This window comes from Poecilia latipinna, unplaced genomic scaffold (assembly GCF_001443285.1).
Source record: "Poecilia latipinna isolate Pla-1442-1.1 unplaced genomic scaffold, P_latipinna-1.0 Scaffold939, whole genome shotgun sequence".
In the NCBI taxonomy this organism is placed as follows: domain Eukaryota; kingdom Metazoa; phylum Chordata; class Actinopteri; order Cyprinodontiformes; family Poeciliidae; genus Poecilia; species Poecilia latipinna.
The window spans coordinates 34,579-47,058 of NW_015113555.1; the positions used below are offsets into that span (position 1 = coordinate 34,579).

The window sequence follows — 12,480 nt, forward strand, 5'->3', positions numbered from 1 at the left end:
TCTGCATTAATTTACTGACACAAAGTGGAAAAGAACAAATTATTTCAGGTCTCAGTAATAAAAGCAAAGCGTTCAGTTTCCAAACTTTCTGGGTCAAATGTTTTCTACTTTGTTTGTTTGGACAACGTTTTAATCGATTCTCTGCAACAAATAAAATAACTTTGTTTAAAAAAAAACCTGGCGAATTCATCCAGGTTTGTTTTTCAGTAAACAGGGACTGGATGTTTGTGAGAGTAGCTGTTAGGATATTAAAATGGAAACAAATCCAAAACATGGCTAATAAAATAAAACACTTCCAGGACCAAACACTCTTCATTTAAGAATATATAACATCCCTCTTAAAAATGATAAAACATATATTCATCTGCATCAGGCATACGAATGATGGGGGCCACACAAAGTTATTGAAAGGGTTGAAATTGGCCCCCCAGCCACACCTTGGACACCTCTGCTTCAGGAACGTAAAATGCCAACATTAAAGTTGATAAATATGGAAAACTTAGAGAAATTATGAATATTAAATGTGTTTCTATGACACTTTTCATACAGTTGAAACATATTTGAGAGGATTAACCAGTCAGATTAACATTCTTGTTGTTTATCGTTTACCTGTGATGTCATCAGGTTGTCATGGCGATGACCAACATGTCAACACCGACAGCAGTGTTTGCGAAGTCTTTAGAGTTTTTCCTCTTCTAACAAACATGTAACGTCTGACGACGGGTGTGTAAAAAAAATGTCAGCATTTTATTTTAAAAAGTGCGCCACCTCCCACGCTTACATTACAGCTTTAGACTAAAAATCAGACAAACCGGCATAAAAACACACGATACAAACCACAGCGACAGACACGAGGGCCAAGAGCGTCAACATTCAAACGTTAAACCGTCTGAGGAGCCGGAGGAAGTTAAAGAGACGGCTTTTTAAAACATCATGATAAACATTTAGGAAGGAAATTAAGATAAAACTTGTTCCTGGTCTCTGTTAGCACTAAGCTAGCTGTTATGCTGCTTCAACGTTCAGGTCTGTATTTTCAGTAATTAGACACAACGTTCTGGGGATGAAGTAGAAGCTTTTCTCAAGATTAGAAAATAGTTTATCATAAAAACAGCATAGTGGGAACTTCAGAGAGCAGAAAACATGAATAAATGTGAAACAATGCGGCTGGTAGTTGGGGTACAGAAACAAAGAAATAAAGCCAGCTGATCTTCAGAACTGGATCAAGAAAATACCGTAACAGAACCAGATCATGACAGATGAGGTTGAAAGCAGAAAGTTGTTTCATAGAGTCTCACTGAAACAACAAATGATTTTGTTGCAGGGTCACAACATTTCGTCAGAGAATAACTCGGTAAATAACTTGAACATTTAGCGATTACATCAACTGGTTAGTACCTTTTGCAGGAGGCTGACATTAGAGCAACCTCAGCTCGATTGGACCCATGTTGTTGTGTTGGTGCTTTGTTTGCTCGGTAATCAGGTACCAGAGTATCGCTGAAGAACTAAAAGTTGTCTTTTGTCCAAATCATTTGTTCTACAAGATCCAGATGTTTCAGATCCACAAAATAAACACATTAATGAAACTGAAGGGAAAGGTTGGATCCGCCTCGCTCTAATGAGAAGCAGCCAAAGTCTTAGAAAACACAAACTAGACATATTCATCATTTCATGGAGTCAGAATTAAGCTCTACCTCTAGTACAGAAATGTAAACATCAGTGATGAGAAAGCAGTAGAAAAAGCAGGAGGTTGATGATGTTTGGTGTTGTGGATTTATGTCAAAATTGCTTTGATCAAGGGCTCTGTTTGCATCACATCCCAGAAGAGCTAACAGAACAGTGAAGGCACCAGAGGGAGAAACGCTGCCGGTCACCGGCGTCTGGGATTACACCTCAGACAAGCCTGGGTGGCGACCAGGAGGTCAGGATGCAACCAGAAACCCTTCGATCCAAGCTGGTGACGAAATCTGGCAGAATGTGTAAGACAGAGGTAATGTCCAGCGATCAAAGATCAGAAATCAAAGTGTTCCTTCAAAACAAGACGTCAGGATACAAAAACACAGAACGGAATCAAAAATCAAGTTCACTTCAGGGCGAAAAAATAAACTCCAACATCTGTCAGCATCTGGTCACCTCCAGCTCAACGAACAGCAGCATTATGATAGACTGGTCTTCCTCCTCCAGTTACAGACGTAGTGCTGGTTTCTGTGGAGAAACAGATGGGTTAAAAACTCAATGTTCACTTCTGAACAGTGGTTCTCAAGCCTGTAAATGTTTTACTCATTTTCACTTCTACAAGAAAAAAACTCAAGCTCAGTGTTTGCAGATGGCAAAAAGATCCCGGATGAGCCCCCAAATACGCTACATCTCATCTTCTGTTATACGAGACGATCATCTTAATTCATCTGTTTTTACAGGTGTGTTGAGTGAAAACATGGCTGGGCTGGTCAGCAGTCTGATGGCTTTATCCAAACACCAGTGAACCAATTCTGGTACAGAAACACTTTTTCTCACATCTTGTACCAGAGTGTGGTTTTATGTGGCACACAACACTTTATTTTAATAAAAAATAATAAATTGCCTGAAAAGTTAGCAATGCTAACCCTAAAGCCAAACTATAAATATAATGCTAAAGTATTACACAATGTAGCAGTATTTAGCAGAAGCTAATGCTAAAGTGCTAACAACAATCTGCCCTGGAAAGATTACAACCGTTCAGCACCAATTTAGCTGTGACATTATAATCAACATATTCTGCCTGTAGATGTTATATTTATGTTTAAATATGATCCACTGTCCATTTATTTTGTGCCTGTTTGAAATAAAGATACTGGGGGAAAAAGAAGAACATGACAAAACTGCTGCGTAAACAGATTTCAAAATAAGAGCATGAATATAAACGTCTATAATAATAATTAACAGTTGATAAGTATAATTTCAACACGTGAAGTTTTTTCAACTGAAACTTCGCAAAAGATAAATTAATTTAGGGGAAGCTAAGATATTTTTAAAGCGCTAAGCTAAAAGTTAGCTCTGCTACTAGCGCATCAAATGACTACAACAGCTCACTGATGATCTCTAAGAGTTTAAAGCTGAGCATAGCTGATGTTGGTAGAGTCTGCTGAGGCTTCTGGGTAGTGCAGTGCATAATGAATGAAGCCTGGTTTGAGCAGCAGCAGGTCTGGTTGTACCTGGAGGTCTGTGGCTGCCTGGACGCTACGTTGTGGAGCTTCCTCTCCTCTCCAGGAATCTGTGGCAGGAAGAACAGGTTAGTTTGTGTTCAGGCTGAACGTGAACTGAGCTGAGAAGCAAACAACAACTTTTCTGTTTAGATCTTTGAGGCTGATGAGCCTCTCTAGACCCTCCTGCTGTTTTTCAGCCTTTAAAGAAACAGAAGTGCAGCTTGTTTGGTCTTCAGATTTCTACTGTTTTGATTTCACACAGGAAATTCTAAGTATCCGAGGATCTAGCAGCTTAAATATTCAAACCAACATGGTAAATATCTGAGGAGTAGTTTCAGGTCAGCATTAAATAAACGGATAAAGAAAAAAGTAAGAGCACTCACACTTGCGTTTGCCGGACAAAGTCTGCAAAGCGCTGATCTCTGGAGCACAACTCGATTATTCTGAGACGCTCCTGGATCTCCTGCGGAGAGGTCAGAGGTCAGCGCACGGAGATCAAGTTTATGTAAGAGCCCAGTAGGAGGAGAAGTAAAAATACTCGTCTATGTAGTACAAACATCCTGCTGAGCTGAAAACGTCTGAGCCAAAGAAACGTCACAACATGGTGTCAGATCACCGGACTGAAGTCAGAGCTCAGAGGAGAAAGTCGCCTGGTAATCAGGAGCTCTGAGCCGCTAACACAACTAGCTTCAAGGACAACGAGATGCTAACGCCACAGAGATCCAGAAACACAACGACCTCACCTCTTTGGAGAGAGCCGTGTTCTGGCAGATGCTCTGTATTTCTTCACTGGTCAGTTCTTTGGAGCAGCACTGGTTCAGGGAGGAATCGCAGCACTGGTGGTACTGGGGCAGGCTGTCATCGTAGCGCCGGTAGTACTGAGCAGAGACCGGGTCGCTCTCAAACATCGGGTTGAACTTCGTGGCTCGCTCCAAAGTTGGAAGGCTTTCATGGCGCCTAAAACGTCACAAGATAAAATGTTTTAGTTTCACATTAAACTAAGTTCGCTCCTGAAACGCAAAGATTCGGCCAACCTGAGTGGATCCTCCGTGTCTTCACCGTCATACTGCTCTCTGAGGGTTCTGGCCAGGAAGAAGATGATTCCTCCAGCCACCAACAGGAAGCCGACCACCGAGGCGATGGCGATGCCGACCACCAGCGGCTCAGAGACATACTCCTCACAGTGCTCACCGCGGTACCACCAGTTCTCCCCAACACGACACCTGCAGAACCAACTGGGTCAACCTGAGCCAAATCTGCAGAATCCCCTCACAAAGCTCTGCTTACACTGTTTAATGCAAATATTCACTAATATGCAGATGATGTGATGTTTTATTTAACAGTTGGTAGAGATGCTAAATTCAGTTTCATCCTATTTCACTTAAATTACAATTATAGTAATTATCATGTGCAGAAAATATTAAGCAGAAGAAGACAGATGATTGTCTTTAAATTGTAAAGAATATAATTCAGAATTCAATTAAATGTTGAAAATGTAACAAAAACTCTGGCTGACGTTGGCGAACAGGAGCATAATGAGGGCTAATTCATTTTTTACAGTACACTAAACACACCCCACCAGTTTATTTCCCCCTACCTGCAGATGGCGCCCTTGCCAGGGATGATGTCACATTTGCCATCGTTGAGGCAGAAGTTGTGCTGAGCGTCACAGACGCTCTGACACGGCAGGCCGTCGATGCTCAAATATCCAGGATCACACACACACTCTGCCTCTCCTGACCACTGGTTCACCATGCACTTGGAAAACTCATTACAGGCCTGGAACTTGCAGGGATCCGCCCGGTCACCTGCTGGGCAGAGAGGAAATTACCTCAGAGCCGATGGATCACATCAAAACAGAAACTCCACCTGAGAACGAGTCGCTCTCTCAGATGGTTCATCACAAAGTCACTCCAGATGCTTAGATAGGATAATTTCTTTCCTTTCTACAATGATTGACTCTTCAAGTCAAAGTTGATGTTTCCAAGGCAACGTCAACATGCATTCCCTCTTTCTAATGATGCTGAAGCGATCATAAAGTTTGTTCGGTGACCCCGGCAAGCCCTGCAGCCTCTAAGTGACCTGGCAGGTTTAGCTTGTGCTTGTGCAATGGAAAACGTGTCTGCAGTGAAGATGAGAGGAGTAAACTGATTATCCAGAGTTTACAGTGAGTCACTGTTGTGGCTTAGCTTGATTAGTCAGTGAAGAGCTCCTAACAATGGCTCAGACAGATTAAAGTGCAGTCGCAATGCAGAAACAATGAGTTATTTACTCTTTGGTAAACTCTGACACAAACCCAGCAGGGGTCTCATTACCCACATGAAAACCATTAACGGGTTGCCTAAGATCTCCTAAACTCAGATCTTAGGAGTTAATTTGTTCAAAGATCCATCCAGTGACCTTTCAGACTAGACTGGTTTCTACAGTTTGTAGAGTTTTCTGGTTCTGATACAACAAGAAATGTCAAATTTCAAAAGCATCCAATAAACCCTCTGGTTTGGAGAAGTCATCTTTGTAGTGAAATAAATGTTTGTTCCAACATGTTTACGATAAAAGGACATTATACGGATTAAAACCGGTAAACAACTGCCACCACCCAGTCATTACCTTTTAAAGACTTATGGAGGAGGAAAACACCTAGTGTTCAGCCAGATGGAGACAAACAAACATGATGTTGATACTGCAGTCGGTGCCACTGGTCACGTTCCTCCCAGACGGATTATCTGAGGTATTAGATCAGATCCTAAGAGGTGAAAGGGCAACCGAGATGCTGCAGCGCTGCACAAACAAGCTGAAAACCAACCAGGCGTAAGAAGACTCGATGGTTTTCTGCTCCACTAGGCTCACTGCTCCTCATTTATAATGAATTTAGATTTAAGGGAAACCAAACCCCTGTTCTTCCCATGGACTCGAACATATTTCCTCCTCCAGGTTTGGTTGGGTTGAGTCTCACCTGATTCAACGTCCAGTGAGTACTTGTCAATGGCCAGGTTCATGGTGTGGTACGCCGTGTTGGCAAAGTCCTCCAGAATCAGGTAGATGATGTTGGTGACCTCTTTGGGAACCGGTTTGCCAAAACGCATTCTGCTGTTTACAACAATGCTGCCGTTTCTGAAGTTCAGGATCTCCAGGTTCTGGAAGTTGTTCAGGTTGGACTGAAGGTACGGGACCAGCTGTAAAGGAAAGACAGAAAGGTCACCAGAGTGTCCGGAACAGGAACCTATTTAATGGTATCTGGTTCTTTGAGATTCTCACCAGCTGTATGAATTGCTGTTCTAGAGATTTGTACTCTGAGGAGCTTTTGTTGAAGAGGTTCCTGGAGAACGCCATGTTGGTGACCCTCAGGCTGAAGAACACTGTCAGAGCTCTGCCCGGCCGGCCTGGTAAAGGAAAAGCTTCTAGGTCTGAACCCCGAGCTTCACTGGAGAAGCCACTGCTTTCCCCATCGGCTTCCCCAGAGCCGTACTGGAACAGGTCGATGCTCACATCGATACTCGGCATGTCAGAGAAGTCATAGTCCAGGTTGATGACAGAAGAACTGTCGTTAACGTTGGGCTTTGAGGAAGACGGTGTTGGAAGGAGACCGCTGACTACTTCTCTGGAAGGTTCTGGTTCCACTTTCCCATGTGAAGGAGCCACTTCCTTTCCAAAATGTTCTCCTTGCTCTTCTAAAGGTTTTACTTGTCCTCCTGCAGAAGGTGACCTTTGCACCTCTTCAGAATGTCCTTCAGCAGGCTCTACAGGCACAACTGGAGGCTCAGTTCCTTTTCCAGAAGGTTGAATTTTCACCTCTGGAGTTACTTCTCCTTCTCCAGAAGGTTCTACTTTTATTTCTGCAAGTTCAGGTTCCCCTAAAGCTTCTACTTCTCCCCCAAAATGTTCTTTTTGTTCTCCAGCAGGTTCTAATTTGCCTCCTAAAGGTTCTCCTTCAGGTCTAGAGGTTTCCAGTTCTTGTCCTGATGGTTGCACTTCCACACCTTCTCCTTTTGGAGAGTCAGGGTCTTCTCCAGGTTGTTCTCCCAGTGATGTCGACTCTAAGTCCTCCAGAGGAGTTTGCTTTTCTCCACCAGAAGCTTCACTCTTCACTGTCACAGTTTCAGTTTCTGAGGATTCTACATGTGGTTTGACTCTGGCATCCTCCAGAGGGTCTGCTTTGTCTTTTGGAGGTTCTTCAGGTTTAAAAGATGCTTCTTCCTCATCCAAAGGTTTTACAATTCCCTCAGAAGGTTCATTTATCGTTGTAGGAGGTCCTGCTTCCTCTCCTGAAGGTTCAGTTGTCTCCATGTGCTGCTCTGAAGCATCCAGTGATCCCCGTCCAGAATCAGTTGGAGTCTTTTCTCCTGGTGTCGACTGAAAAACGTCTGAAGAAGTGGAGCTTGTGGAAACATCAGTGACCTCTTCGTGGTGAAAGAGATCCTCATCTTCTGGCACCGAGTCAGATACTCGAGTGAAAGGCGACTCCTTTTCAGGGGACAGTGCAACGCTCTGCTCCAGGGCTGGGGGTGAAGTTGGGACTGGAGCTGCTGTGGTTGTAGTGACAGCAATGACTTCATCCACAGCCAGGTCCTGGTCCAGACCTTCAGTGGAAGGTACTGTCGTGGGGGACTGAGTGGTTCCTAAATGCTGCTCCTCCAAAATCTCAATCTCACTGGGTGCTCTTGTTTCTGGGAGCGGCGGCTCAGATTTGTCAGCCAGGACCTGAGGCTGTTCTGGACCAGCAGCTGTTTCACCGCTGAGTTCACCGACTGTGACCGCCTGCACTTCAACAAATGTAGGCAGGTCCAGAGTGAGAGGAGCTTCAGTCTGAGTTTCTGGTAAATCAAGAACAATAACCTCTTCACCTTTCATCATTAGGATATCTGAGACAGTGACCCCTAAAATCTCTTCCTCCAGGTTTTCAGTGGCCTCTTGATGCCTGATGCCAGAATCAGCTGGAGTCCAGGTTTTAGGTTCAGGAGAGGATGTAACTGTTAGGGACTGAGGCTCAACCAGATAAAAGTCGTCATGGAAACCAGATGCTTCCACCATTTGAACAGAAAGGTCCACCGTCATGGCTGCCTCAGTCGAAGGTAGAAGAACTTGAGGAGTGGTAAAGTCTGGTGGGTCTGTACTCAGAGGCATCACCAGGACATCATCCAGAGGTTTCTGTGTGTGAGAGTAATCAAACATGGAGGTTGTCTCCAGTAAAACATCATCGGTTTTAGAAGTTGCTGGTTCCACAGCAGCATCATCTGTATCCATCTCCAGGTCAGGTGGTGGTAGGACTTCATGGCTATCGACCCCCCGGTCATAAGTGACGTCAGATGTTTCTGAAGCCTCCCAAGACCACAGATAAGAATCCTGATAATCTCCAGAGAAACCGGATCCAGATCCATGATCAGACGTGACCTCAGAGGGTTTTGGAGGTACAGTGACTGCAGGAGAACCTTCAGGAACCACCGTTTGGTTTTCCACCTGGTGGTCATCCACAGCGCTGGGAGGCGTAGTGAGCAGGAATCCCTCACCTTCAATGTTTCCACCATCTGTGAAGCAAATGAATCCATCAACTGACTGATTTGATTGAGGAAAACAACAGAGGTTTTACAGACGGAGATGATTCTTACCATCTTTAGTTATCGGCTCCAGATCAACTGTCTTTTGGCCTTTAACAGTCTGTGGAGATGTTGTACTTTCATCGAATAAGAAGACGTCGTTTTCACTGGCTTCCTCACTGTGTGGACCTTTCCACTGGTCCCTGGTGTCAAACAGGAAGTCCTCCTTCTTCAGGAAAACCTCGCTGGTGTCTGGCTCATGGATCGGCGCATCGGGAGGTTTCTCTGCAGCCAGTATGTTATCCTGAAAACAAGGAGCCGTCGGTCAGGCTCTACTCGTTTAAATCTGTCAAAGTTTCATTTAGAAAACAGAATTTGTTCAGCTCACCATGTTGTTGTAAGCTTCATCCGGTTTACTTGTAGGTCTCACAGGAGGAACGTTCCCTGCTTCAAATACAAAAACGTTTATGTAAGGGAGTCAATATTTCTTCAATATGTTCTCTAAAGTTACGCTAAGTTTGATTTTAGAGCACATTTCATCAACAAGACAGTTCAAATTGCTTTACACCATGAAAACATAAGTCATCAATTATGAAACAAGCAATAAACTTTAGATTTTGTCAGATTTTGGGCCTGATCACTAGTTTCTAAAGACCAAACAAGCAAAAGGTACCATTTTCCAGGCTGCCGTTGGTCAGGACGTTGTCTTTGTGCAGAGCTTCAGTGATGTAGTTACGGAAATCAGTGATAGTGTAGATGATGGTGGGCTGTTCAGCGGATCCAATGTAGCTCCGCTCCACCTGGTTGTTCTGCAGAGTGATGAAGTCCAGAGTGTCGCTGGAGATGCCACCGCTGTCCACCTCCAGATCCAGAGTGATGGCGTAGTGGACCTGCACCACCAGACCCCTGATGGGACCAGAACACAGAACGGCTCAGTCAGCACTCAGGTACAAACACCATCCAATCATCTAAAACATCTGAAGAAGAAACGATTTTAGACAGTAAATTAGTCTTGACTGGATCTGGTTGTTATCTGATTAGCTTCACCATGGTGGAAGATTATTACATTTACATTCATCTTGTTTGTTAGTTCATGCTGATCAGACGTTGTTCACGCCTGAACCTGGTGACCTGCTGGATGGTCAGTGGAGACTGGGCTGGTCTGACGGAGCGGTGAGAGTAGAGTTGGTCATAAAGCTTTAAGGTAATCCTGTAACGGCTGCAGGTGGCCGCCGAGCGTCTTATCCCACTTAAAACCTGATTGACTATCGATAAGGACATTAAGCAGAAAGCGGAGCGGCAGACCTGTTGTTCAGAGCAACAGGTGAGTAAAGATCTGGTCCAGAGGACCAGCCTGCCTTCAGCCACGAGTCTGATGCCCATTTATGATCAATTTGCTGTGAACTCCAGAGGATCAGACTTTTTAAGTCTTACATTATCTTAGCTTTTTGAGGCTTTCCTAGATTTTAGCTTCCCGTCAGCCTGAAGCTCCTCTGCAGCAGGTTTTCACCTCCACAGCCAGCTGGAGGGGCATTAATCAGTGTTCCTGCCAGAAAGGGGCCAGGGGTTAAGTCACCCATAAAGCCTGACAAGACGTCAGGGTAGACGCCAACTAATCCTTCAGCAGAAGTGAAAACACAAGTCCCAGAGCAGCAGAAGTTGAGGAGAGAAGAGTGACGACTTCAGAGGCAGCAGGGTTACAGGTTATGGATGAGCCCAGCTGTACAGAGCAATAATGAAGCAATGTTTGGGAGGCCCAGACAGAATGAGGACAAACTTACCGCTGCAGGTCCTTCTGAGGCCTGAAAACACAAACCGAACCACAAATGAGCCGACAGAAACCAGGAAAAATGTGAAAAAATCATTAAACGTGACAGAGAAACTTAACTTTTTGTCCAGCTTGCTTTTAAATCCAAAGTTTACTACTTATAAATGACGGTTCCTAAGGTCAGCTGTAATCTAAGTCAATTAAACTGTACCTGAATTCAATTATGTCAAGGCTCCTGAAGCCTGGCAGCCTGTCGAAGGCGTCTTCAACCTGTCAGAGGAGACAGAGGTTAAAACCTGGAACTGCTCGGCCCAGAACAACCAGAGAACCAGCCAGTTACTCCACAGGTGATCTCATAAAGGTCAGTATGTTCATCACTTCCTGGTCTACTCTGGTTTTAAAGTTTTGTGAATGAATCATTAGTATGTCATAGTTCAAAGGTCATAATCCAAACACAAACTGAAGAAACCTTAGAGGATGAAAGGTGAAACATGTTCAGGAAATGAAGGCTGTTTTTTTCATTCCCTAGCAGGATGTTTGTCTCACCACATCTGGACCGTTTGGGATTATTTAAAGAGCAACAACAGAAGAGTCTCAGTGGAGGAAGGAAAGCTAAAGGTCTTCCTAATAGGCACAGTAAAGACCAACACTTTAGTCTTTAATGAGTGAAATCTGCAGCTCGGACCTTTTATTCAGAGTTCAGTGGCCTGTGGCTGCCCTCTTCTTCTTCTGCTGATTCTATTAGTGCAGTTATCCACTTCATATTCCCTCATTAAAGATCCTGACCATGACATTCAAACCATAAACTGCTTTCCCGCGTCACTGACATGGAGCGAGGCCCATAAACCTCCCAGTGGAGCGGGAACACACCGGCGCTTCGCTCTGCTTTCCTGGCAGAGCTGCATTTTCCACCGGCTCGAGGTGAGTCACTGCTCGTATACTGTATGTTCTCCGCAGCCTGCGCGGCTCGTATAGCTGCTCTCTGGCAGCCGCAGCAAGCTGAGCTGTAATGCATAAAGATACTTAAAGCGTGAAAGTCAGGCAAGGCCTTTAAACCGGAGCCAAAGTCCTGAGTCTGCAGTTTGGAAGAAACCACAAGCAAGTCAGTTTGGTTCTGAGTGAGTGTTGTGGACGTCACTGAGGGAGAAACACTCAAAACAAGAAGATGGTAACAACACAGGATCATTTTCAGTCAGTGCTGATGAAACCATGAGGAGAAAACATAGCAGAGGGGGGAAAGATGGTACCGCTGCTCAGGAACAGCTTTCAAAAAAGACCTGCGTAAGCTTGCTCGCAGTGGATTCATTGACCTTTGACCCTTACAGCATTAAGCACAAGTCTGGTATAGATTGGACAGGTGCTGACCTTGCGTTTGAACTGGTTGGCCAGCTGCTGGTACTGGAAGCTGCTGGGGTCTCTCAGAGCGTTGCTGTAGGTTTCTCCCTTCAGTTTGATCCGCTGCTCCACCACAAACTCCTTCAGGGGCCGCAGGGGTCGCAGCAGCGTGTCGTCTATCTCATTACCAATCTGAAAACACAAAACATGCCCAGATGCTCATTTGATGATGGAGTCAACACTTTAACCAATCACTGTGAAATATTCTACATCTGCTTACCGAGTTATCCTCCTCTTCCTCCACCACAAAGTCACTGTTCCCCAAAAAGATGTCTTGTTCTACGTAGGGCCGGACTGGTACATCCGGAAAGTTTCCATTGTTGGTTTCAACTACATACTTAGGAGATCGTGTTGTGGACCGGGTGGTTGCCTCCTCGGTAGGTCCCACTGTTGATGTTCCTGGTGTAGTTTCCTCTGCTACACCTGGAGCTTCGTTGGCTGGTGGGAGAACCACTAGGGTACTGTTCTCTCTTGGTAAGATCTTTTCCTGAGGGATGACAGTCTTGGTTGTTTCCTCAGGGACGACAGTCTTGGTTGTTTCCTCAGGGACGACAGTCTTGGTTGTTTCCTCAGGGACGACAGTCTTGGTTGTTTCCTCAGGGACGAC

At 44.7% G+C, this 12,480-nt stretch overlaps 1 protein-coding gene across 1 annotated transcript in view; it reads right to left on the reverse strand.

Moving 5' to 3' along the window:
• Positions 1-725: 725 nt before the first annotated feature.
• LOC106957825 (interphotoreceptor matrix proteoglycan 2-like) overlaps positions 726-12,480 on the reverse strand; it is a 16,373-nt gene continuing 4,618 nt past the window's right edge. The window contains exons 3-17 of the mRNA XM_015049335.1: positions 12,094-12,475; positions 11,844-12,005; positions 10,690-10,748; positions 10,492-10,512; positions 9,384-9,616; positions 9,099-9,157; positions 8,783-9,014; positions 6,435-8,701; positions 6,133-6,352; positions 4,777-4,987; positions 4,214-4,402; positions 3,923-4,136; positions 3,563-3,642; positions 3,189-3,247; positions 726-2,202 (exon numbers count right to left, since the gene is read on the reverse strand). Coding sequence (XP_014904821.1) covers positions 3,214-3,247; positions 3,563-3,642; positions 3,923-4,136; positions 4,214-4,402; positions 4,777-4,987; positions 6,133-6,352; positions 6,435-8,701; positions 8,783-9,014; positions 9,099-9,101 — 3,450 coding nt within the window. The 5' untranslated portion in view covers positions 9,102-9,157; positions 9,384-9,616; positions 10,492-10,512; ... (1 more) ...; positions 11,844-12,005; positions 12,094-12,475 and the 3' untranslated portion in view covers positions 726-2,202; positions 3,189-3,213. The remainder of the gene's footprint in view (positions 2,203-3,188; positions 3,248-3,562; positions 3,643-3,922; positions 4,137-4,213; positions 4,403-4,776; positions 4,988-6,132; positions 6,353-6,434; positions 8,702-8,782; positions 9,015-9,098; positions 9,158-9,383; positions 9,617-10,491; positions 10,513-10,689; positions 10,749-11,843; positions 12,006-12,093; positions 12,476-12,480) is intronic.